The following is a 25817-nucleotide window of genomic DNA, read 5'->3' on the forward strand; positions in this document are numbered from 1 at the left end:
TTGCAAAGAAACTTGCAAAGGCCTCAGGCTAATGCTGTTACTGACATCCTGGAAGCAAGTAACAGGAGCTGAAGCCCCGGAATAGGAACAACTCAGATCTATTTGTACAGTACTTGGCACCAGAAGTGAGACCTGTGCCTGAGTTTTAAGTACAGATCAGCTCTGTATGTGCCAGGCAAGACGGACCTTTAACACTGATACAGACAAGCTCCCTTGCATTCTAACACATGCTCAAACCACGTTTTTCTTTCTCAGGGAATGATGCACTGCATTAAAAAGCCCTCCTCTTCCTACCCGTCCCTTGCCGGCTCCATGGCTTCTCAGGGAACAGATCCTGTAGAATGAGGGGCATCTCTCACTTCCACTGAAAACAGCAAGGAGGTGGTGTGCTTAGTCCCTGGCAGCATCATTCATCCCAAGCAAGAGTGATGGGAGATATTTGGTACCTCTCAGCCAATTGGAGGAGAGGTGGCACCGAGAGGGGGTGCTTTCAGCTCTTCTCTCCACCCATCCTCCCATAAACCACCCCCTCCATCCCCCCCCCCGCCCGCCCCCATCACTACCACCATCCTCCTCACACACAAAAGCAGTGCAATTAGCTGACTTAAGAGAGCTGATGCTTAGCCAGCTGCAAGAGGAAAATAGTGAAATAGGAAGGGAGAGAGGCAGCTGAGAAAGCGATCACCACGGAAGAATACAAATAACAGCTCCCAATTCCCTCCAAGTGAAATCCACATCACAAAGCACTGTCTCCTGCGAGAAAGGCAGAACTAGATGCAACCACACAGTCATTCACTGAGAAAGCACCACACGTCTGCATCCAGATCCAGGCACTGAATCTCCTGAGCAGCCCGACTGCACTGGGAAGAATGCGCAGCTGGGATACAGGCAGGATCTTCTTTGTTCTTCGTTAGCCACAAGCATCGGTGAGTACTGCGTCATCTGGGCTTCCATACTGCCAGGCAATGTCTGATATTAAGAAACATCAGGCTCCACCCTGGGGCTCGTTTCAATTTCTTCTTCTCTTTCTCCCTCCATGACGCTTTCAAGGGCTAGTGGAAAGCAGATGACAGCTATGGGGAACAGGGAGGGAAGGTGGAGTCTCTCTGAGCCCCAAGGTATCTCCCTTGCCTGCAAGTTGGTATATAAAAACGGGGACACGTATGACATGTCATGGGCATTGCATGCAACCAGGCGTGGTGGTTAAGGCCAGAATACAAAATGTGCACCCTGTGAGGAAAGGCTCAGAGATGCTGGTCAGCGAGAAAGCCCTGCAACCCTCACAGATAGCTCTTTGCTCTGATTCCTATCTCTGTCAGTGCCTGTAATAAAGATGGATGCCTGATTTACTCAGGCCTCTACACAACTTAATTCCTTCAAAGTAGATACACACAGGCAGATTTACTTTTCCCCAGTTCATTACCAGTGACACCCTCTTTAAATACAAGCCTCCAAGGAAGCAGAAAAAGCACTGGCTCTCTAGAAGAGCCTTATAGCAATGGATCAAATTCTGCTAGATGACGATTTTCCTGACACAGGGGACAGAGTAGCTCCATCCACTTTGGAAATCACTCCAGACCTGTTACTCTAAAAATATACATTACTGCCCAGCCCATGCCTGGATACATATACAGCACAAGGGCTGAGCTCAGGAAGAACATTCAAAATTGTGCTGCAGCAGACAGGTTAATGCTGTGCCCACCATTTGCGCTGATTTCACCTGATCATGTTCTGTATAAGATAAGGCCTGCCCTTGTCCCCTTTGGGCTCAGGTACTACTGAGCACATCTGCAGCAGTAGCCAGCTGAGAGAACCATTTCTGCTCTTGCCAACTGGAGCTGGTTCTGCAAGGACCGGTCCCATTCCCTCAGCTGGACTTTGTAAGGGGTTGCACTTAAACACCAAACACAGATGTAGTCCCTGGGAAATAGGTAGAAAAGTCTGATTTTTGCTGGCTGGCAGTGTAGGAATCTTCTCATGCAGGCAACAATATTTGTAGTCTAAAGGGCCCCTGGCGCTACCAGGGTGTTAGTATATGTGAGAACAAGGCCCCTGGATCTGAATCTCTCCTGCTCTTACCAGTGCAGATGAAACCCTGGCCTGGGAACAGCACATCTGCCTTGCCTCCATCTGAGGTGCTCCAGGTTTTTTTTTTTTTTCAAATTCTTATTTATTTTTTATTTATTTATTTATTTTTTTACCTGAGAGCAAGATAGAGAGCGAACTCTTCAGGTGTGTGAAAGGACATTCAACAACCCTGTGAAGGCCTCCTCACCCTCTCCCATTTCTCTCTTGGTACAGGGACAAGCATGGGGATGGAGCACAGATCAGGCAGCAGCATTCGGGAATTTCTTTGCAAAACCTGAGCCATTAGCTTCTGTTCAAGCCAGCAAAATGGAAAATGGTGCTACTGCATCACCAACCTGAAAACAGCCTGGGAGGAGCTCTTCTCTTCCCTTTAAGCCACACTTAATTTCCCTCAGCAGAGGTGTAGGTTAATGTTGAGATTACTATGGCAAGAAAGGTAGTAAGGGAAAATAGGAGGGTGTCAGCCCAGAAGGTATTTATTTACAGGGAGAAGAGCTAAGACCACAACAGTTCAGAGATATACCTGTTGCTTTGATTCAAGGCCAGCCTCACCTCCTCTTTTCTTGTCCAAAATGTGTCAAGAAGCCACAAACCTCCATGTTCTTGTCTTATCCCTTTTGTGCAACAAGCAGCTATCTCACTGCTTCTCTGTCGAGATTGGTATTAGCATACCTGCTCTGAACCTGCTTGGATTAGATTCTCCCCTGTAGTGATGCTCAGTGCCAGCCCTTCTGCCTTACATTTTCCAGCCTGAGCCCTTCCTCGAGGAAAACACTGTGCATCCAGACCATCTCTGAGCACAATGGGAACCACAGAAGCCACTCTGCGGATGGAGAATGTGGATGTGAAGGAGGAATGGCAAGATGAGGACTTCCCCAGGTTCGTTCCCTGAAAAAAAAAAAAAAAAATTAAAAAAAAATCAAGACAATACAGGGAAAGCTTTATTTCTTCCTGTAAGAAACCAGCAAAGCATGGAGCATTCTGGTCCCTCCTACCAGCCCCAAAGGCAACAGAAACCTTGACTCCAGTAGAATGACTCTGGCCAGAAAGCAGGGCTTCTGCAGCAAGGCTACTTTCAATGATTAGAAAAGTTTAGGTGGTTTCTGGCAGCACTCTGTAAGCATGCCAAGGAGGGTAAGGAACAGGGTGCAGAGGACAGAGAGAGATTAACAAGGATAAATACATACCTATAGGGATGGATGGATGGAAGGAGAGGCTATTGGATCTCAGTCTCTGCATAAAGCAATGTCTCCCCAAATGAAGCAACAATGCTTTGCCACAGGACCCAAAGTCACTGGGATACAATGACCACTGGCACTGACACGCTGAGTGGCAGTATCTTACCCTACCATGGGCCAGCTGCTTGGATGAATGAATAAATGAGCATAACACTGCTCTTTTCCTTCTCCCTTCTCCCTGGACAGCTTCTCAGTCCCGAAATAATTACCTGTTCCAGGACAGGGTAGATATAGACTGTTCCACCCACATGGGCAACCTGGTTTTTGCTCTTCTCAGGCCTGAGACAATAGAGCACTGGTCGCAACAGTGGTTGCAAACCTTGCAGGAAATGATGTGTGGGCAAGAAAAGGTGCCAGGGTGACAACTTTCAACTTCACAGACACCTTATTAACTGCACAGAGAACTGACAAAAATCTTTGTAAGCTTAGTGAGCTCTTAACTCCATGCAGCCACTCAAGTATTGCCCCAGACATCCAGGACTAAAGCCCATCACCCAGCAGCAGCTTGCTGAGGCACACAGTGCAGACAACACCAAGCCTTGCTGCAGCCTGCACAGCCAGCCCCAGGCGCACAGGGGCCTGGGAAGTTGAGGGGCTTTTCAGAGCTGTTTCACCCCATCCCAGCTGCAGCTGAATCCCCCACAGCAACCCACAGGGTCCCCGTGTTTGCAGGACAGTGGCTCAGTGTGCTATGTGGGTAGGCGCACACAAACCCTTGCCATACTAGAAAGGGTCTCCTGTGTCCCTTGGCACCGGTGGATGAGCTTAGCTCTGTTTACCCCAGGCCCAGCTGCAGTGCTAATCTAAGCACCTCTGTCTGCCAGCCCAGCACCCGGCTCCTAGGACATCACTTGTCCTTCCACTGGTCCCAGAAGAGTGCTCAGCCAAGCCTTGGGTTTCTAGTGCAGATTTTTCTTTCCTCTGAAAGCAGGGCTAGCCAAAGCTTTGGGCTGACAGACCTCTGCCAACATAAAGCTCCTTTAGAGTGTTGCGCTGACAAGCTTTTAGTTGAGTGGAATGGGAAGTAAGGTATAGAAATAAATTATACACCCAATGCTCCCTAGAAAATCTGGGGATAAAGCTGGCCTAGCACCTGGACACCCATGCAGTATGCTGGAGCAGGAGTCAGGCTGTTTCGCACTTGCCGTGCAACCAGCAAACGTACCCTAGCAACAGTCAAACCTTCAAGGGGGCTCTGCAGAGCCCCCGTGCCCACGTAACATGGGCATCATCACTCCTGACTGGCAAACACAGCCCAGGGAGAGGCAAAGTAATGTGACCATGGCTGGGCAGCAAGTCAGTGGCAGGGACAAGGCCAAAGCCCAGAGAACTAGCTCCACAGCCTGCTACTAGACTGCTGCAGAAGGATTAAATCAGGAATGATGCAAGTGAAATACAACCCAAATATCCACTAATACCAGCTGTGTTTCACTTGCATTAAAAAATAAAAAAAAATAAAAAAAATCAATTAATTCCCCCCTAGAAGCATTAAAATAACAGGACAGAGGCTACTGCATGTGGGACAGTAGTTCTCTACCAGATGATTTGCTGCATAGCTATTTTTGCTTATCTGTGATTAACCAATCTTGCTACAAAAAATATATACCCCAGACAAAGATCTTGGCTGAAGAACTGAACTCATCTTCTTATTAAGAACACAAGGGGACATTCCCATCCCTCCCCAAGAAGCTCCTTTGCAGAACAAACTTCTGCCTTTTTCTGCTGCAAGTGTGTAAAGCCAACACACTGAGACATCTCCTAGAGAAATCAAGCAGCGAGGAAGCAGAGAGGAAAGGGCCCCCCCTTCCTGCTGCTCCCTGAAGGCTGAGTCTCTTGCTGACAGTCTGTCTCAGCTGTTTGTGCAAGTGTCCTCCTGCAATGATGCTGTAGCGTTGCAGCAGGGGGGGGGTGCAGGAGCATGCTCACTCCGTCACACATCTATCAGATTACAGTCAGAGAAGGCTTGGGCTGGTTGGGGCCTGAGATACAGGAAAGCTGGGCATCACACTATCAGCAGAGAGAAAAATGGTGGCACCTAACCCTTAGAAAAGCAGCTTCATTCAGAAAATTTGGCATCTAGGTCTAGCTGCGTGTGGGAAGGAAGATTTACACGGGAGACTGGGAGGTAGTGATTCAAGTTTCCTTTGGGAAGGTAAGAAAGACCTTTTCTTTGCCTCAGACTTTTGAATTGCTTCTCTTTAATAAATCTTAAAATCATAGAGCAGAGTGCCTCACTGCAGCACAAACTTGGGTACAGCTGGGCCTTCCCCCCCTCCTTTTGATGCTGTATCACGAAGTTGTGCCAGGCACCAGCTCACAGCCAGATAAAGAATCAGACAGGCTCTGTTCAAGGTGAAAGCAAAAGGCAGGAGGAGAGGCTGGAGGGGGGCAGAAGGCCCTTGGTTCTGACTGCTCAGGAATACAGGGGGCTGCCCAAATGAGCAAGGACCAAGCACGTTTGATCAGGTCTCTAGCTCTCATAAATATACAACAACCAGCTCGGAGAGGATTATCCCTTAATCTAAATATATATGTGGTTTCATTTGGCTGGTAGCTCTGGTGTTAGGGCTGCACAAAGAGAAGCCTTTGTAGGGCAGAGCCAAACAGCATCCTTCTGCCAACTCAGAGATACCAGTCCCTATCAGATCTCTCGCTGTCATGGTCAGACTAACACCAGCAGCTGCTAGAAGGCAACCCTGTGGTCCCATCCCAATTCTTACTTTACTGCCTTAAAACTGGTGGGTTTTCCTCCATGTTTCACCCCAGGGCCATCCCAGAACCCAGGATTTTATACCTGAATGCCTGGCCAGTTTCCCTGTTGTGGGGAAGCTTTCAGCAATTGGCAGGTAAAACAAGGATAGCTTAGAAGGTTGCTTTTTTTGTTTGTTTTTTAAACCGTCTGTTGACATCATGACATGTCATGGGGTTGGTGGGATTTGGTCATGGTGTGTGGAAAGTTTCAAACTGCCTCCCCTAGCTAATGCCAGGGAAAGGCACAAATTATAGCTCAAATTAACGAGAAAAGTGTCCAGCTCAGGGTGGGCAGTGTGCTGTTCAGTACTGCCAGCTAGGGTTACTCACAACAGAACTGGGGGCAGATTCTTACTTCACTTACCCCTATGAGCTGGGAGCAACTTAACAGTTTGCAAAGGGCAACAGCCACATAGTGAGATCTGGCATTAACACCTGTAAAGGAAAGCCAAACTTTTAATTCAGTTGACATTTCTAAGCCTCCAGCTACTGTCATGGTGATTTATACCAAGGGGATGAAGACGAAAATCCTGGCCTCTGACATGGAGCCCAAGGAAGAGAGCAGTGGGTCAGCCTTTGGATCCAAGATACTGGTTTGAGTGCTCATACCTGGATCTTAGCTCAGAATGAATCTGCTTCCAGACCTCAGTAGGGTTTGGGTATCACTGTCATCTATTGCCAAGTGGGGACTGAGGTGAGGATGGGGGAATGATTCTGTGATCACACCTAAGGTTTAGAATTCTTGCCTTGAACACCAAGAAAACAACTAAAAGAGCAAAGTCATGACAGATTAAGGAGGCAACGGCCTTTCACAAGAGGTGGTTGTGGAGGGTGCTTTGAAAAAAACATTTCTCCACTTCAGCCATGGCCAGTGCCTAAAGGCAGGATGCACTGTTTAGAAAACATTGGTGGACAGTGGCAAATGCTCCTTTTCTAACCATCTCTGCTAGCTCACCTGCTACTGAGATCAGAGCATTCCGTTCTGAGCTTGTAAACAGCCAAATGCAGATTTTACAGCCCACTGCATTGCCTACACTATGCAGGGTTCAGTATCAAAGTACGAGCTGCAGATGTTCACTGGTATTCTTGATGAGGAGCCCTAGAGTTTGGCACTGCCTCTCAACTTTTTGATGGAGATCAAAATGGGGATAATATGGAGAAAAGGAGGGTGTTTCCAATTTTTTTTTCTTTTTCTTTTTTTTTTTTTCCCCAAGGACAGTATTTGTTCCAGTGTCACTGGCTAGATTTTCCAGACTTTTGGTTGAATGGCAGGATAAGAGACATACTGGGGGGATAGTTTGGAAATTTCTTGGGATTGCACTGTTCTCCAGTAAGAAAGCACAGCTATTGGGTTGCTCCTGGGTAAATCTGACGTTATCACCGGGCTGATGCTCACAGACAAAAGGAAAAATGAAACGCACACATAGAGTTGTATGTTTTTCCCTGACATCCTCACTTCTCTCATGTCTGTCACGTGTGACTTTCTTCTAAATATCACTTGTTTCCCATCTTTTACATCCACACCTTGGCTTGCCTGCAGACCTCTCCCAGAAGAGACAGGAATGGAGTCACTGGGCAGCCCTACAGAAGATGAGAATACATCCTGTAAGTACCAGCCTGCCTTATCAGGAGTTCAAAGGAAAACAAGCCTAAGGGAGTGACAGCATGCAGTTAGGGCAAAACTCAGTTCCCTTGGAGTCTCCACAAAAACTCTAATATGGAAGAAGAAGCCACAGAGATCTGAATTTGCTAATCTTTTGCAAGAGGCTGGGGGAGGAAATAGGGATCTTGGAAGTGTAGGCACTTTTATCCAGCCATACCTGCATGTGTTAGATACTGCCCACCACCCTTAGCTTCCAAGACCATATCCTGAAATAAAAATAAGGAAACCACCATCTCTTGCACTAAGGATACAGTACAAGGACAATCTGTCAGTTATTTTCCTTTTAACTCCAGCTCCCCCAAATACTTTAAACTTTAATGGGTCGCATCGTAAACGGAAGACACTTGTTGCACCTGAAATCAACATTTCCCTGGACCAGAGTGAAGGCTCCATTCTCTCCGATGACTTCCTGGACACACCAGATGACTTGGATATTAATGTGGATGACATTGAAACTCCTGATGAAACAGATTCCCTTGAATTCCTGGGAAATGGGAATGAACTGGAATGGGAAGGTAAAAGGATAACTTTGGGTGGACTTCTACAGGGGCTAGGGCTTTTTTTTTTTTTTTTTTTTAACACTGATTTTAACCACTTCTGATAACACTTATCATCAGCAGCTGTGGACTGACTTCCCCAGCAGCAAAGCACAGCACATACAACCACAGCCCATCTTCCGTACAATATCTGCCCCACCAAGACACCAGCAACAGTCCAGGAGTGCTCTCTCAACATTTCCACCAGTGGACAGTGTGGGCAGAAATAGTTCAATCAAACACCAGTCTAACCACAATTCAGGATAAAGCGTAAGGCTCTGTACATACATTCCCTTCCAGCAGTACCTGGGCCACAACCCCAGGCTGGAAGGTGTTACCTACTCAGCTCTGCAGGCTGAGCTGTCATGTGAATGCTCAAACCAAACCAGATTGGTTTAAACAACTTGAATAACCTGGTCTTTGCTAACCTGGATGATTTTGACTGAATTGTGCTAAGAAGGACTCACTCAAGCAGCTCTGGTAGCAGATCAGAAGAGATCCCCTGATATAGGTAGTGCCCTCTTCAGTCAGTATAAATGGATCTGAAGGAAGATCCAGCAAAAAGTCCTGTGAACTACCTGTGACTGCAGGCGTGAGATGTTAAACTTATTTCTATTACAATTTGACAATTGAAAAAAATTGAGATCCATAAACATACACAAATCAAAACAGCACATGAAAGAGATCATCCTGTCTGTGGATGTTACTGAACACCAAAGCTATCGCAGAGCCTCTTCATACACATTATTAGTGGCAGAAATATTGTCCTTTTTCCAGATGACACTCCTGTAGCTACAGCCAAGAACATGCCTGGGGACAGTGCAGATCTCTTTGGGGATGGTGGGACAGAAGATGGGAGTGCTACCAATGGACGGCTCTGGAGGACAGTCATCATTGGAGAGCAGGAGCACCGTATTGACCTCCAGATGATCAAACCTTACATGAGAGTGGTGACACATGGAGGTGAGGCCTAATCCTAGCCAGGTGGATTTCTTGCAGTATCTTTGTCAAGCTGGAAGGGATGACCTGACAGTTTTGGCTGTCTTTAGGGAAAATCTGCTATTCCTTTCATACTTCTATGTGGCAGATAAGCACAAAAAGCACCCTGCTTATGCTAAAGGAGAGATAGCCACAATAGCAAGGTTTCAATAAACAAACTCAATAATAAGACTGGCTCTGAGTGAGCACAAATATACCTTGAGCCTCTTCTTCAGCTGCAGGCTAATGCTGCAGCTACATTGCCAATGCTGAAGTGACTGCAGCTGCTTAATCCCTCCATAAATTAGCATCTGACCTGTCTCTGGATGCATATCTAAAGGCTAAGATGCCCACAGTTGGTGACCGTTTCTGAAATTTGATCATAGGCAAACAAAGACCCAGGGCAAAACTCTTAGCTCTGTGCTTTGACACACATATATTCCTTCTCTGAACCCCACGTACATGTTACTGGCAAAACCAGGAAAAGAAGCAAATCCAGTTTTGAAAAAGGTACGTAGAAAGGGACAAATACTTGCCTAGAGCAGAAGAGAGGCACAAAAAGCAGTACAGGCCCACACTTAGCAATGCATCTTTGCATTTTTGCATGAACTCTCGTGTCCCCCACTGGAAAGAGTCACTGATGCTACCTGTCTTTCTTTCCCAGGATATTATGGAGAAGGTCTCAATGCCATCATTGTCTTTGCTGCCTGCTATCTCCCAGACAGTAACCTGGATGATTACCACTACATAATGGAGAACCTCTTCTTGTAAGTGTCTGGTCAAGGTCTATGAGGGAGAGGAGGGCAAGGAAGGTAACTTGGGTCCTGGGGAACTAGTTTCCATGTACCCATTGCATCAGAAACCTCAGCTGGAAAGAGTTTGAATCCAGGCCAAATATCTCTAGTGTGCAGCTGCAAACTGGAGTGAACATCACTGTCCACCGCATTCACAAACAAGTCTAATAAGCCAAAGCATTCAAATATTTGGTGTTAATTATGCCAGCAGTGGACTCACAATCAGGCTAGACCATATGTATACAATGCTGAACAGCCTGCAGATACTACTACAGAAAAATGGTGCAGGAATTGGTCCATCAATATACACTCTACGCTAACAAGTGTAGGCAAACCCTGAGAAATACCCTCTGCATTCTGCAGAGATGCCAAGAGAGCTTGAAACATATTATAAGGTGTACAAAGAAAAGACTTGGAGTACTTTGGGGTTCATAGAAAGACACCTTAAGAAACGTCAAGGTACTTTTTCCGAGTCTTATGTCCCCATTGCTTCTGATCACCCAACAGATATGTGATCAGTAGTCTGGAGCTGCTGGTGGCTGAGGACTACATGATTGTGTACCTAAATGGAGCAACACCCCGGAGGAGGATGCCAGGCCTTGGCTGGCTAAAGAAATGCTATCAAATGATAGACAGAAGGTGAGAATCCTATTGGTATTGCCTCTTTTTTTTTTCTTCTCTATCCTCTTTCCACATTTCTTCCACTGCTTTCTCTAAGCCTTTCCCACCAGTTCCAGAATCTATAATTTCTTCCTCTGTCACAGCTCTCTGACTTCATCTCCTCTTCTCCCTGACATGCTCCCTTCACAGACATCTGACTAATACAGCACTCAAGCAAGGAAAGCAGTACTCCTGCAACTGCCCAGCCCTGAGCTTAAATAGGTCAGGGCTTTCGGCTGGAGACCCCGAGGTGTGGCTGCTGAGCATTATTAAAGCCTAAGTTTGCCCTCAGAGCCCAGACAGATTACAGGTGAGTTTAAGAAAAGATAATTCAAGTTTGACTTTCTGTCCCATGACTTTTCCACAGGCTGCGTAAAAACCTCAAAGCCTTGATAATTGTGCATCCTTCATGGTTCATCCGGACAGTGCTGGCTATATCAAGGCCCTTCATCAGGTAAATATAATGTATTCCCATACTCAGCTGGTTTTGGAATGGAAATTTGACCTCTTTAATCAGATCTTTTAAATAGTAGGGACCACGGTGAAACTTCATCACTTGTCCTGTGTCTAATACTTCCAAGGACAACTCTAAAGATGGTTTTAGGAAACAGTATGGTGATCTGGATACAGAGCAGACTTTGTCCCAGTGGGTAGTGTATAAAGAACACTGAAAGAGACCAAATTTACTGGGAAGTGCAGGAATGGTGGTCCTGGGCCTCTCCTGTAAAACACACTGCATATATTGAGAGGTACAGTGATGTAGTATCTCACCATAGTTTTTAGTCATCAGCATATTAGCACTGGCAGGATATAAGTGCACTAAGACTGCAGAGGATACAGAGATGCAAAACTCCCTGTTCCCATCAGGAAAAGTCTGACTTCCTACGGAGAGGAAATCAAAGCAAGGCCTCAAGCGCACACTCTTTCCCTTTCTTTGCCAGTGTGAAGTTTATCAGTAAGATCCAGTATGTTCACAGCTTGGAGGAATTGGAGCAGCTTATCCCAATGGAGCATGTACAGATTCCAGACTGTGTCTTACAGTAAGTATCACAGGGACCCTGGAACACATATAGATCTCAGCAGGCCCAGGACAAAAATCCTGTGTAGCAGAATATTATATTGAATCAAAATCCATGCACAGAAAACACAGATCCTGGGGCACACCATATCTGAGTCATACACTTGTGCCAAGCAAAAGCCTGCAAACTGCTAACTTGCAGTTTCTGTCATATTTAGAGCAAACACTGCATTTTATTGAAAGAGAACAGTTTTGGCTGGGTAACATTTAAATAATGTTTCCTGTTCATTGCAGATATGAAGAAGAGAGGATCAAGGCCAGAAAGGAAAGGTAAAATTAATTTATTGGGTGGAAGGAGGGTTGGTTTGTTTTGTCAGAATATTGTTGCCTTTTTGCTTTCTCACATGGTTATTTATGCATTATAACCAGTCAATCCTGTGTTCCTCCTAGCCTATTCCACACAGTCTACATTTATTTTCTATTTATTTTCTCAAAATAAGAAAAAGCTATAGGAGGAAGAAAAAGCTTGATTAAAAGGTTATTTATCCATAGAATTGTTCCTCTTAACTCCATGAGTCCACATCATGGGCTCAGAGAATCATCAAATAGTTTGGGTTGGAAGGGACCTCAAAGCCCACCCAGTCCCACCCCTGCCATAGGCACAACCCCTTCATCAGCCCAGGCTGCCCCCAACCCCATCCAGCCAGGCCTTGGGCACTGCCAGGAATGGGACACCCACAACACCTCTGGGCAGCTTGTGCCAGGGCCTCACTGCCCTTAGACAGAAGAATTTTTTCTTCATATCTAATTTAAACCTACCGTCTTTTAGTTTAAAACCACTACCCCTTGTCCTGTCACTACATGCTCTCCAGATATTCATCCCTCAGTCTGTGCAGATGTTTGCAATTGCCCTGTCCCAGGTGCAGCACCTTGAACACAGCCTTGTTGATGTGCATGAGGTTCACGTGGGCCCCATTTCACAAGACCATCCAGGTCTCTCTGGATGGTATCCATTCATTCTCTTGTGTCAGTTCCTCCACTCAGTTCAGTGTCATCCACAAACTTGCTGAGGGTGACTTGATTCTGCTCTTTATGTCATATTAAACAGCACCAGTTCTGATACAGACCCCTGACGTATACCACTTGTCTCTGATCTCCACCTACACGTTGAGTCATTGACCACAACTCTTTGGATGCTGCCATCCTGCCAATTCCTAATCCACCAAGTTGTCCACCTTTCAGTTCCATCTTTCTCCACTTTAGAGACAAGAATGTTTCATGAAAGCATGTCAAAAGCCTTACAGAAGTCTGGGTAGATGACATCAGTTCTTCCCTTGTCCACTGATGTAGTCACACCAACATAAAAGGCTACTAGCTTGGTCTGGCACAATTTCCCCTTGGTGAAGCTATGTTGGCTGTCTTGAGTCATCTTCCCGTGCCTTAGCACAGTTTCAAGGAGGATTCATTCCATGATCTTTCTCAGGCATGGAGGTGAGGATCACCAGCCTGTAGTTCTCAGGGTCTTCCTTTCTACCCTTTTTAAAATAGCTGTTTCCCTTTTTCCAGTTACTGGGAACTTCACTCTTGACTGCCATGACTTTTCAATTATGACAAAAAGTGGTTTGGTAACTACATCATCCAGATGGAGTCCCCCAAACTGGCATCTCACATTCAATTCACCATCCTTAAGCTGCTGAATTGAATGTGAGATGCCAGTTTGGGGGATTCCATTCAGTTCAGCATTAGCTGCTGAAAAACAAGTCACCCAGCCAAAATCATTCAGCTACCACCTTATGGGACCAACAGGAGTATACCAAGAGCGTTATAATTATTAAGGCTGCATATTACAGGGACAAGGCAGCTCTGAAGGGCAGAGGAGTCCAAGAAGGCTCCGATCTGGGGGTTGTGGTTGAGAGCAAGTTGAATATGAGCCAGCAGTATGCCCTGGCAGCCAGGAGAGCCAACCGTATCTTGGGATGCATCAAGCACGACATCGTCCTGCTCTACTCTGCACTGGTGCGGCCACACCTCAAGTACTGTGTGCAGGTCTGGGCACCCCAGTACAAAAAGGATGTTAAATTGTTGGAGAGTGTCCAGAGGAGGGCGACAAAGATGGTGAAGGGCCTAGAGGGGAAAATATGAGGAGCGGCTGAGGTCACTGGGCCTGTTCAGCCTGGAGAAGAGGAGGCTGAGTGGAGACCTCATTGTGGTCTACAACTTCCTCGTGAGGGGAGGTGGAGAGGCAGGTGACCTATTCTTCGTAATCACCAGTGATAGGACCGGTGGGAACCGTGTTAAGCTGAGGCAGGGGAAGTTTAGGCTGGACACAGGAAAAGGTTCTTCACTGAGAAGGAGGTCGCACACTGGAACAGGCTCCCCAGTAAAGTAGTCACCACACCAAGCCTATCTGAATTTAAGAAGCGATTGGACTGTGCACTTAGTCACGTGGTCTAAAATTTTAGGTAGACCTGTGCAGTGCCAGGAGTTGGACTTGATGATCCTTATGGGTCCCTTCCAACTCGGGATATTCTATGTTTCTATGGTAGGGCTGGGTACTCTTCAAGAAGGAAATCTTAATGGCTTAGGAGTGGTCTGTCCCCACGTGCCCAAAGACAAGTCAGCACAGAAGACCGGCCTGGCTGAACAGAGAGTTGAGGCTAGAGCATAGAAAAAAAAGAGGGTTTATGATCTTTGGAAAAGAGGGCGGGCCACTCAGGAGGACTATAAGAATGTTGTAAGGATGTGCAGGAACAAAATTAGAAAGGCCAAAGCTCATCTGGAGCTCAATCTGGCTACTGCTGTTAAAGATAACAGAAAATGTTCTTATAAATACATTAACATGAAAAGGAGGACTAATGAGAATCTCCATCCTTTACTGGACGTGGGGGGAAACCTAGTGACAGGAGATGAGGAAAAGGCGGAGGTGCTTAATGCCTTCTTTGCCTCAGTCTTTAGCGGCAAGACCAGTTGTTCTCTGGATACTCAGTACCCTGAGCTGGTGGAGGGGGATGGGGAACAGAATGTGGCTCTCATAATCTATGAGGAAATGGTTGGCAACCTGCTACAGCACTTGGATATACGCAAGTTGACAGGGCTGGATGGGATCCACCCAAGGGTACTGAGAGAACTGGTGGAGGAGCTGGCCAAGCCGCTTTCCATCATTTATTGGCAGTCCTGGCTATCAGGAGAGGTCCCAGTCAACTGGCGGCTAGCAAACATGATGTACAAGAAGGGCCAGAGGGTAGACCCAGCAAACCTGCTAGTGATGTGGTTTAAATCACAGAATCACAGAATTTCTAGGTTGGAAGAGACCTCAAGATCATTGAGTCCAACCTCTGACCTAACACTAACAGTCCCCACTAAACCATATCCCTAAGCTCTACATCTAAACGTCTTTTAAAGACTTCCAGGGATGGTGACTCCACCACTTCCCTGGGCAGCCTGTTCCAATGTCTAACAACCCTTTTGGTAAAGAAGTTCTTCCTAAGATCCAACCTAAAACTCCCCTGGCACAACTTAAGCCCATTCCCCCTCGTCCTGTCACCAGCCACGTGGGAGAACAGACCAACCCCCACCTCTCTACAGCCTCCTTTAAGGTATCTGTAGAGAGCAATAAGGTCGCCCCTGAGCCTCCTTTTCTCCAGGCTGAACAAGCCCAGCTCCCTCAGCCGCTCCTCGTAGGACTTGTTCTCCAGGCCCCTCACCAGCTTCGTTGCCCTTCTCTGCACCCGCTCAAGCACCTCAATGTCCTTCTTGTAGCGAGGGGCCCAAAACTGAACACAGTACTCGAGGCGTGGCCTCACCAGAGCCGAGTACAGGGGGATGATCACCTCCCTAGCCCTGCTGGTCACACTGTTTCTTATGCAAGCCAGGATGCTGTTGGCCTTCTTGGCCACCTGAGCACACTGCTGGCTCATATTCAGCCGACTATCAACCATCACTCCCAGGTCCTTCTCTGCCTGGCAGCTCTCCAACCACTCATCTCCCAGCCTGTAGTTCCGCTTGGGGTTATTGCACCCCAGGTGCAGGACCCGGCACTTGGCCTTGTTAAACTCCATGCAGTTGACCTCAGCCCATCGGTGCAGCTTATCCAGATCCTCTTGCAGAGCCTTCCTACCCTCAAGCAGATTGACACATGCTCCTAGCTTGGTGTCATCTGCAAACTTACTGAGGGTGCACTCAATGCCCTCATCCAGATCATTGATGAAGATATTAAAGAGGACCGGCCCCAGCACCGAGCCCTGGGGGACGCCACTAGTGACTGGCCTCCAACTGGACTTGGCTCCATTCACCACGACTCTTTGGGCCCGGCTATCCAGCCAGTTTCTAACCCAACAAAGCGTGTGCCAGTCCAAGCCAAGAGCAGCCAGTTTCTTGAGGAGAATGCTGTGTGAGACGGTGTCAAAAGCCTTGCTGAAGTCAAGGTAGACCACATCCACAGCCTTTCCCTCATCCACCCAGCGCGTCACTTTGTCACAGAAGGAGATCAGGTTCGTCAAGCAGGATCTGCCTTTCATAAAGCCATGCTGACTGGGCCTGATCGCCTGCTTGCCCTGCAAGTGCTGCGTGATGACTCTCAAGAGAATCTGCTCCATGAGCTTCCCTGGCACTGAGGTCAAACTGACAGGCCTGTAGTTTCCCAGGTCAGTCCTCCAGCCCTTCCTGTAGATGGGCGTCATGTTTGCTAGCCGTCAATCAACTGGGACCTCTCCCGATAGCCAGGACTGTTGATAAATGATGGACAGTGGCTTGGCCAGCTCCTCTGCCAGTTCTCTCGGTACCCTTGGGTGGATCCCATCCGGCCCCATCGACTTGTGCACATCCAAGTGCCATAGCAGGTCACCAACCAGTTCTTTGTGGATAGTGAGGGCCACATCCTGCTCCCCATCCCCTTCCACCAGCTCAGGGTACTGGGTATCCAGAGAACAACCGGTATTGCCGCTAAAGACTGAGGCAAAGAAGGCATTGAGCACCTCCGCCTTTTCCTCATCTCTTGTAACTAAGTTTCCCCCCGCATCCAGTAAAGGATGGAGATTCTCATTAGTCCTCCTTTTTGTGTTGATGTATTTATAAAAACATTTTTTGTTATCTTTAACGGCAGTAGCCAGATTGAGCTCCAGATGAGCTTTGGCCTTTCTAATTTTGTCCCTGCACAGCCTCGCTACATCCTTATAGTCCTCCCTAGTGGCCTGCCCACTTTTCCAAAGATTATAAACCCTCTTTTTTCTCCTAAGATCAAGCCACAATTCTCTGTTCAGCCAGGCTGGTCTTCTTCCCCGCCAGCTCGTCTTTGGGCACGTGGGGACAGACCATTCCTGCACCATTAAGATTTCCCTCTTGAAGAGCGCCCAGCCTTCCTGGACTCCTCTGCCCTTCAGAACTGCCTCCCAAGGGACTCTACCAACCAGTGTCCTCAGCAGCACAAAGTCAGCCCTCCGGAATTCCAGTACAGCGGTTTTACTGGTCCCCTTCCTGGCCTCGCCAAGAATAGTGAACTCCACCATTTCGTGTTCACTCTGCCCAAGACAGCTCCCGACAATCACCAGTCCTTCTCTGTTTGTGAAGAGGAGGTCTAGCGGGGCACCACCCCTGGTAGGTTCACTAACCAGCTGCGTCAAGAAGCTGTCTTCCACGCTCTCCAGAAACCTCCTAGACTGCTTTCTCTGGGCTGTGTTGTGCTTCCAGAATATGTCAGGGAAGTTGAAGTCCCCCACGAGCACAAGCACTGAAGATTTCACAACTTCTGTCAGCTGCCTGTAGAACTCCTCATCTGTCTCCTCATCCTGGTTTGGCGGTCTATAACAGATCCCGACCAGGACGCTAGCCTTGTTGTCCCTGCTGATCCTAACCCAAAGGGACTCGACCTTGTCATTCCCAGTCTCGAGTTCTACAACATCGGAAGACTCTCTAATATAGAGAGCCACACCACCACCCCTTCTGAAGAGCTTATAGCCAGTCATTGCAGCACTCCAGTCATGAGACTGGTCCCACCACGTCTCCGTGATGGCAACGAAGTCGTAGCCTGCCTGCTGCACGATGGCTTCCAGCTCCTCCTGTTTGTTACCCATGCTGCATGCATTGGTGTAGATGCACTTCAGCTGGGCCATTGCCTTATCCCCCGACCTTGCTATTGTTCCCCTTGGCTCAGCTCCAACAATCCTTGCTTCAGCCCCATCCCCCTTCTTACCTAGTTTAAAGCCCTCTCAATGAGCCCTACCAGCTCCTGGCCTAGGATCCTTTTTTCCCTAAAAGGATCCCGTCTGTGGCCATCAGGACGGGTGCCGAGTAAAGTGCCCCATGATCGAAAAACCCAAGATTTCTGCGTTGGCACCAGCCCCGGAGCCACGTGTTTAACAGGTGGGCTTTCCGTGTCCTCTCTGTACCCCTCCCTGCCACCGTAGGGATGGATGAAAACACCACCTGCACTCCTGCTCCATCCACTAACCGTCCCAGCCCCCTAAAGTCTTGTTTGATAGCCTTCAGGCTTCTCTCTTCGATGTCGTCACTACCTGCCTGGACTATCAAAAGAGGATAATAGTCAGAGGGGCGAACCAGGTTGGGAAGCTTCCTGGCAACGTCCCTGACCCTGGCCCCAGGGAGGCAGCAGACTTCCCCACGGGTAGGGTCAGGCCAACAAATAGGGCCCTCTGTTCCCCTAAGAAGAGAGTCTCCCACAACAATAACCCTTCTTTCTGTCTTGGTGGAGGCAGTCCTGAGGCGTGGAGTTGACCTCCTCGCCCTAGGCATCCTCCTGGGAACACTTGCTACCTCATCCTCACCCACCGGTCTCTCGAGCTCCAGGGCCTCAAACCTGTTGCGTAAGGGCACCTGGCAAGGTGGGGCCGGAAGGGGAGGGCATCGCCTGCGATGTTGAGCAGGGACCTGTTTCCATTCCTCCTCAACTCCCAGATCCCCTCCCTCTGCCCGATGGCGACAGAGCAGGGGGTCCACCCCCATTTGGGGTGTCTCACCTCGATACCTCTCCTTGAGGCCCTGCAGGGAGTTACTCCACAAGTCTATCTCCCTCTCACACTCCCTGATATCCCTCAACCTCTCCACCTCCTCCTTGAGCTCCTCCACCATGCGGACCAGGTCATCCACCTGCTCGCACCTCACGCACGCAGTTTCTCTGCCTCCCGCCGATGGCAGGAACAGGCTCAGACACTCCTTGCATCCGGTGACCTGAACTGCTGCATTTTTTAACGGGTAGTCGGTCTGGGTGTGTACCGACTTCCTGGAGAGCGCACCGTGCCTGGTGGAGACCATTATCACCTAGCTAACGGCTGTCGTTAAGGAGGTGTTCGTATGGGCGCGGGGAGCGCTTTGCCCTTCCTGCTCGCTCTGCCTGCGCGAACTGCCACGCCACGCCCTGTTTGCCCGTCCTGGCGCGCTCCTGGTAGCTTGCGCTCCCTAGGGGCAGCTTTTGAACGGCCGGGGAGGGGGCGCTGCTGGCTCCGCCTACGCCTCGTCAGCCTCCCTCACGAGGGCTGCCGGGTCCTGGCGGCTCCCTCAAATAGGCTCGATGCCGGAAAAATTAGCCCTGCCTGGCCCGATCCCCCGCTGTGCTGCAGAACGCGTCTGTCCCGGAGCCGATCACCTCGGCAAAAAGTTTAGTGGAGGACTGGTTAGTGTTAGGTCAGAGGTTGGACTAGGTGATCTTGGAGGTCTCTTCCAACCTAGATGATTCTGTGGAGAAGCTAATGCAGACATTTCTGATCAGATGTGAAACTCTGAGTTCCAGCTATCTCCCTACAAAGGCCGTAGATACTCCACTCTTTCACGCTGCTAAACCCTAGATGATAGGCTTCAAATGTAATTTGTTTTTGCAGGGCAGAAGACAAACAAGACATGGCTGAAAAGGAAAGGTAACTATTCTTTTTTATTTTATATGAAACATATTAGGATATATTTCATATCCTAAGGATATATTTCATATCCTTCACTTACAAAATACCTGGAACAATCTTTTGTCACAAGAATGGTCTTACTGCTTGGCAGCACCTTCTGGAGAGCCAGGCTCTCCACTCTCAGGAGATGTTTGGACCCAACAGGGTATTTCTGAAGTACTTGGGAATTGATAAACCCTCTTTTCCCTAGGATCTCACTGTGCCATCACTTCTGTGATCACAGAGAGCCCTACTTTTGTTTTGTTACTTAGTTATTGACCTTTATTTATGTGAATGGATTCCTGACTCTGCTTTTAACCTCCATAAAGCTGGCAAATCCACTGGGTCATGGAACAGAGCCAGCAGCACTGTAGAACATTTTCCTGACACTCAGTTTTTGCATTTGCGCATTGGAGCAATGCAGAGGGCCAAATATCGCTGTCAAGCACATCTTGGGTGTACATAAAGGCTAGATACAAGACTGTAACATTAGATGGGAAGGAAAATACTAGGAAGGTTTGGAAAACACTGTCAAAATGCCATGCCAGGATAATTTGGCTTGATTTTGGCTCTGCTGTTGACATAGCCTGTCTTCGTTATTCTGTCTAACTAGCTCCTGAGGGGGAACGGTGGATATTTCTGCTGTTCTCTTCGCAGAGCAGCAGGAGCTTTGATCAAATTTGCCAGGGTCCATTTGAGCAATCTGAATTGTTCCAAAGAACCACATGGGACCTCAGGACCAAAAGACAGGATGATAAATTTGTAGTGGAGATTCACTTACTGCTTTGATGGTTTTCTTCCAAGCAGGACTGTGCCCTCTGCAGAGGATCAAGAAACCAGGTTTGACTAGTACCTCACTCTTTTATTTGTCTTGTCTCTGCTATGGGATGGATTCCGTTGCATTTGTAATGCTTTAACAGGAAAGGCAAGACTGAGCTAAACACAAGACCTCTTTAGCCCAGTGCCATTTACCAAACACAACAGAGGCATCATCCATTTTGCAGCAGACGTGTACAAATCGGGAAGCTGTTAACACCTTCACCCCCACTGCAATGTGGTTGCAGTTGCAACCACAACCACAGACTGCAGCTTGCCCCAAAGCACTGACTTGTCAGAACTGCAACTACTACGCAGTCACTTGGGGAAAGTTGCCTCTCAATAAAAGGAGTAAATTACCTGGCATTTGCTACACGATAAACATGTGTGCACGGGAAGTTACTGCAGAGCTGCCTTCCATTACCCTACAGTAACTTCTTCATGGTCCTATATAGTCAGAGAAGATGAGTGCCCATTAAAGCTATGAATGGCTTTATCTTTGGCCCTGATAGTATTTGGTAGAGGCTTACATCCAAACATACTCATATTTTTAGATATTATGGGGATAAGAAAATTTTTACTGCAATTTACTTTCTAAAAATAACTCTCTATTTCTGTTCCTTCACAGTATGTCATGAATCAAAGGACAGTTGAACAAATGGAGCAGAAGAATGATGCAGTCTGGCAGTCACCTATGTAAATGACCTTTTGGTATAAGACCTTGTCATCATCTTATTCTGAGTTCTGAAAGATCATGGAGCGTGCCTCCCCCATCTCCAAGATGCCAAGTTCTTCAAAATTTTGGAAACATTTTGCTTTAAACAACAAGAAGAAAGAATAAATAAACAAAGCAGAGAATAGCACTTTTCAGGTCAGGTTCCAGCGTGTTCAACAATGGTCTGTGGAGAGCTCTAAGTAGTGCAAATAGGTAACATATTTCCTGTAAGTAAGTTAAGGGCATCCTGTAGCCCATTAGCTATCAGCATGAAAAAGAAACATTTTTTGTTTAAATTATAAACCCTTCCCTTAACTTGCTGCTGGCCAGCACTGAGACATTTTTCTTTAAACTGTACACCCAGTTTCCTCTGCACAGGTGTTACAACAGCCATTGCCCCAGGAAATACCTAATGCAGGAAATGAAAAAAGTACATTTTCTTCCTTCCTCTATTCACTGTATGTTTCTTCCTGTAAATCCCAAGTGCTCTGGTCTATACATTTCTTCCAGCCTTGACCTCCTCAGTTAATCTATTGACAGTTCCTCTGATTAACTCATAGTGAACCTTTCCTATGAGTAAATGCCATGATTTTTCTTATTTGTTCTGTCTCGGTTTGCAAGGCACTGGTAATTTTAAAAAGGGTCCCATATGGCAGAACCTTTTTATGAGCATCTGCTAAAGTCAATGCACACATGCTAAAAGGTTTTAAGAAGGAGCCTTATAGACAGGGAAGTCTTTCATGCCTTGTCTTTATATTGATTTCATGACATCGGACAATCATTCAGTATTAATACCTCCTATTGCAGAGTCAAGCTGCTAAACGTTTGAAATTTCCTACTTTCTGTCCCTGGGTAATGAGGGTCTCATCTATTAATATACATGCCTGGGAAAAACCTGGGGGGAGAATGCTGCAGGACATTGTATCTGGGTTAGCTTCTCAGTTATCCAAGAGATGCAGATGTGATATTGAGACTCTGAAAATTGTTGTTTGGACCCATGAGGATTCTTTAACCAAAGAGAGAAGAAAATTTAGGAAACAACCAACTGGCAAAATCATTTGGAAACTCCTGATTTCATCAAAGCCAGCATACATAATCTGTCATATCTACCCCTTGCAGACAAATGAAGATGAAGAATTATCTGCGGGTTTCACCACTTAAAGAATATTTCAGGCTGGCAACCTCAATCCATGGCTATTTAAAATTAACTTCACTCTGCTGTGAAATCCCCCAGAGGACAATTCTGGCAAAGCAAGATTTTCTTCAACATAGTGATGGCTTCTCTGTATTCCTAAAAATTGTCTTTTTTCTTCTCAGTGCATAATACTGTTGCAGATGAGATCTTTATTTTCCTGAATGCTACAAAGAAGCACCAAATATGTTTGCTAACTTTACTTCTCATTTAATGTACATGTATGTTTTTTTTCTCATATTCTTCGGTCATAGATGTATTTACCAAACAGGCCTTTACATGAAAAAGAGAGAACTGCACCCTTAACATTACCCCTTGATGCTGAAGATGAAAACTTGATATTTTGTTTCACTGGCATGTTTATAATAAGCACCAAACAAGCATCAACTGACAAGGTTTTCTAGAAATTTTATTATGAGCCCATTATTGGCAATGTGAATTCCACGCTACAAGGAAAAAACAGCACTTTTTGAGTTTATGTTTTATGCCCATCAAAAAACATTCTGTAGTAAGCCTTCCAGACAGCAGACATACATTTCAAGACAGAAGTAGGAGTCAGAAATTTTGAAATCTTCATATGTTAAATTGATCTGCAAAGCTGGGCAGCCTTTTTCATAGAGTCTGTCAGATGGACTCAACAAACTCAAACAAAAAATGAAGAAAGGTCTATTCTGATCAAACAAATTTTAGCTCAGACTATAAATAATCACAGATCTCTTTGTAGCACAGAGTATGTGAATTCACTATCTCCCATTGGTAATACTTAAAGCTAGATTTTCCTTTTGAGACTGTTTTTATGCATTTAGACAAAATGCAATTGCTATGCTTTCCAAAAAAGAATGCCATGCAATTGGACACTGAAAAGGGAATCTACAATTATATAGTGAACAAAATTAGTAGGACATTTAATAGTGTTTCAAAGTACAACTCAAAATCTTTTTTGCATCTTTAGTTTCTGAACACTTCAGTGAAAAATGTTCACAACATAATAGAAAATACTGCTGTTATGGAACATGTGGACATGGAGAATAAGAAATCCAGATTAGATTTAGCATCGGGACCTGAAGAAACAGACTACTTCTTGATCCTGGGCAGTAACTATACCAGAAGATTTTTTTTTTCCTTTCCAAAGAAAAGACACTGTGTCTACATTTAACAAACAAACAAACAAACTACAGAATAATAAGACCTGGAGATGTAACTTCCTATTTGCTCAAGTAATTCCTTCAGGCCAAGGTTAATAGTTCACTTGTGAAAATGTACATATCACTGATTTCATTATAATTTTATAATTGTATAACTCCTATGAAGGTAGGATTTTGAATACAAAAGTCAATTTGTAACTTCTTTGAAATAATTTTTCAAAAAGTGCACTTTCTGATAGGGCACTCTAAATAGTATGCACTATGTTTTAATTTTTAAAAAACCTTTATGAATATGAAATTATTTTTATTCCTGTATGGCTATAAGTTTTTTCAACATAGAAAAGAACTTTGAACCCATGATTGATAAAATATAGCTAAAAGTAAAAAGTGTGTTTTTATAGCAACAAAGAAAAGCATCATTAACTTATTTCAGACAGTGATTTCGGATGCTACTTGAAACCAAAGTAGCTGCAAATTCTTTGAAAGAAACACAGTGATCATGTTGGCAGTGTCCCTTTACTGATCATGCAGCAAGATATCTAAGTTTGAGTCTGATAGACTAGCATGGGCTACAAGCAAAATCAGATGCATTTTATAAAAGATCTTCAAAGAAAATATGCTGTACCAGCAAAAAATTTTGCTAGTGAAAGTGCATTTACAAGTGCATTTACATTAGGACTTTTGCCAGTCGTATGTCTAAAAAATAAAATGAAATAAATTGCAACATTGGTATACTAGTCAATGTTCCAAATGTAGACCAGACGTTGTTTCTGTCTCATAAAAACATCTCTGAAGGATAAATATTTTGACTAATTAATGCACTGTATTATATCAAACAGCAGGTATTATCAACATTTTTCTTGCCTTGGATTTTACCTTTCATGAGATTTACTTAGTTCTAATAGTGAATCCATATATAGCAATATTTTAGCTGTAGAAAATTGATTTTATCCCTATGATGGCATATTCACAAAAATCATTGTATTCTTATTCACAGTCTAATTAATAACAATTTCAGCATCCTCCCAGCATCAACCTACAGAAAGAAAAATCAGATTCCTTCCTATATTAATAACAGACTAGGAAATACCTTCCCATCTCTTTAAGGTAGTAACAGAGGTCAGTCTAGCCTTCTGAAATGTGAGCACTTTTCAATATATTATGCAGCAACCATCATATTTATACAGTCAAACCACTTTGGCATATTTACAAATCACCAAGTTTTGGAATTGACCAATAATTTTCATTTTGATTCACAAGGAAGACATAGGAAATAAAACTGAGATGCTGCTCTCTATATTCAAGTTGGATAGTTAATATAATTTCTTATGTACAGTACTGTAGAAATGTGAGTGGTTAGAGTATACCTCATTGCAATTTTTCCATCTACTTTTTCCAAAGATTATTTGGTTCCAGATATATATACATGTGTATGAGAAAACCTAAGTGGTAATGGTTTTAAAAGCAACACATTATTTATTTTACATATCTAGGAATTAAAAAAGGAAAGAGTTAATAAAATGCTGGTGGCATTTAACTCAGATTGGCCTGGCAGCAGATGAAAAATACAGGCAAAATTGCTGTAAAACAAAAGCACATGTTCTCTCTTTTGTAATTCCATATTTACTGACAGTCAAAAATACAGCATGCTACTGATAAAGTGAATTTTAAAAAGTCACCATGGCAATATAAGATAATCTATCTCAGTTTTTTTTCCTTTGTAGTGGGACCTTTTAACCCAAACCTACACGTAAAAATGTGTGAACTGTCATTTTTCTAAAGTGTTTGTAATTAGATGGTTTATGTTAGAAGACATAGATTGCTGTTAAATATGTATTATTTTTTGCTTTGTATGGTTCTGTAAGAATCCATGGATATTCAATTAAAAAGAGACTAACACTTAAGCAAAAATATGTACCCTTCTCTGTCCTGAAATCTCTTCTGTTGTTAAGAGTCGTAAACTACACTGCTACCCACATGAAAATCTGGTCTCCCACACGTGCATTACGTATCTGTTCTTCACTTTAAAGTGACTGAGGTTCCTGAATGAAGCAATACTAAGCAAAGCACTAATTACTGCATAGACTGTTCTGAGGTGTTTGCCATTGTTGAATTATGATGCACCACAGATAAGAGAATAAGGTTCTCAACTCAAAAGAATCAGAATTATCTCCAAACAATTAATCTCAACAGTATGCATGAGATTCATTTCACCTAATTTTATTAAACTAAAAATTAAATATGGAGTCTAAATTTTAGTTTTATGTTCCCTCTACAGCTGATGAAAAGAGAAAGAGAGATGATTTCATCTGTCAGGACTGGATGTCACTCCGTGGT

At 45.3% G+C, this 25817-nt stretch overlaps 1 protein-coding gene across 4 annotated transcripts; it reads left to right on the plus strand.

Annotated features, from left to right (window-relative positions):
- Window positions 1–556: 556 nt before the first annotated feature.
- On the plus strand, window positions 557–24921 carry ATCAY (ATCAY kinesin light chain interacting caytaxin). Of its 4 annotated transcripts, none has more exons than XM_032203464.1 (13): window positions 557–926; window positions 2838–2967; window positions 7618–7682; window positions 8034–8255; window positions 9054–9239; window positions 9919–10021; window positions 10556–10687; window positions 11076–11162; window positions 11650–11748; window positions 12021–12056; window positions 19556–19591; window positions 20417–20452; window positions 21057–24921. In XM_032203464.1, the coding sequence occupies exons 2-13, from the start codon at window positions 2891–2893 to the stop codon at window positions 21064–21066; spliced, it is 1089 nt and encodes a 362-aa protein (XP_032059355.1). In that variant the 5' UTR covers window positions 557–926; window positions 2838–2890; the 3' UTR covers window positions 21067–24921. The 4 variants fall into 4 exon arrangements, with proteins under 4 accessions (XP_032059355.1, XP_032059356.1, XP_032059358.1 ...); XM_032203465.1 differs by having other exon boundaries at window positions 20420–20452; XM_032203468.1 differs by lacking the exon at window positions 557–926 and adding an exon at window positions 5407–5478 and having other exon boundaries at window positions 2929–2967.
- Window positions 24922–25817: the final 896 nt, after the last annotated feature.

Source organism: Aythya fuligula, chromosome 26, assembly GCF_009819795.1.
Source record: "Aythya fuligula isolate bAytFul2 chromosome 26, bAytFul2.pri, whole genome shotgun sequence".
NCBI lineage: Eukaryota > Metazoa > Chordata > Aves > Anseriformes > Anatidae > Aythya > Aythya fuligula.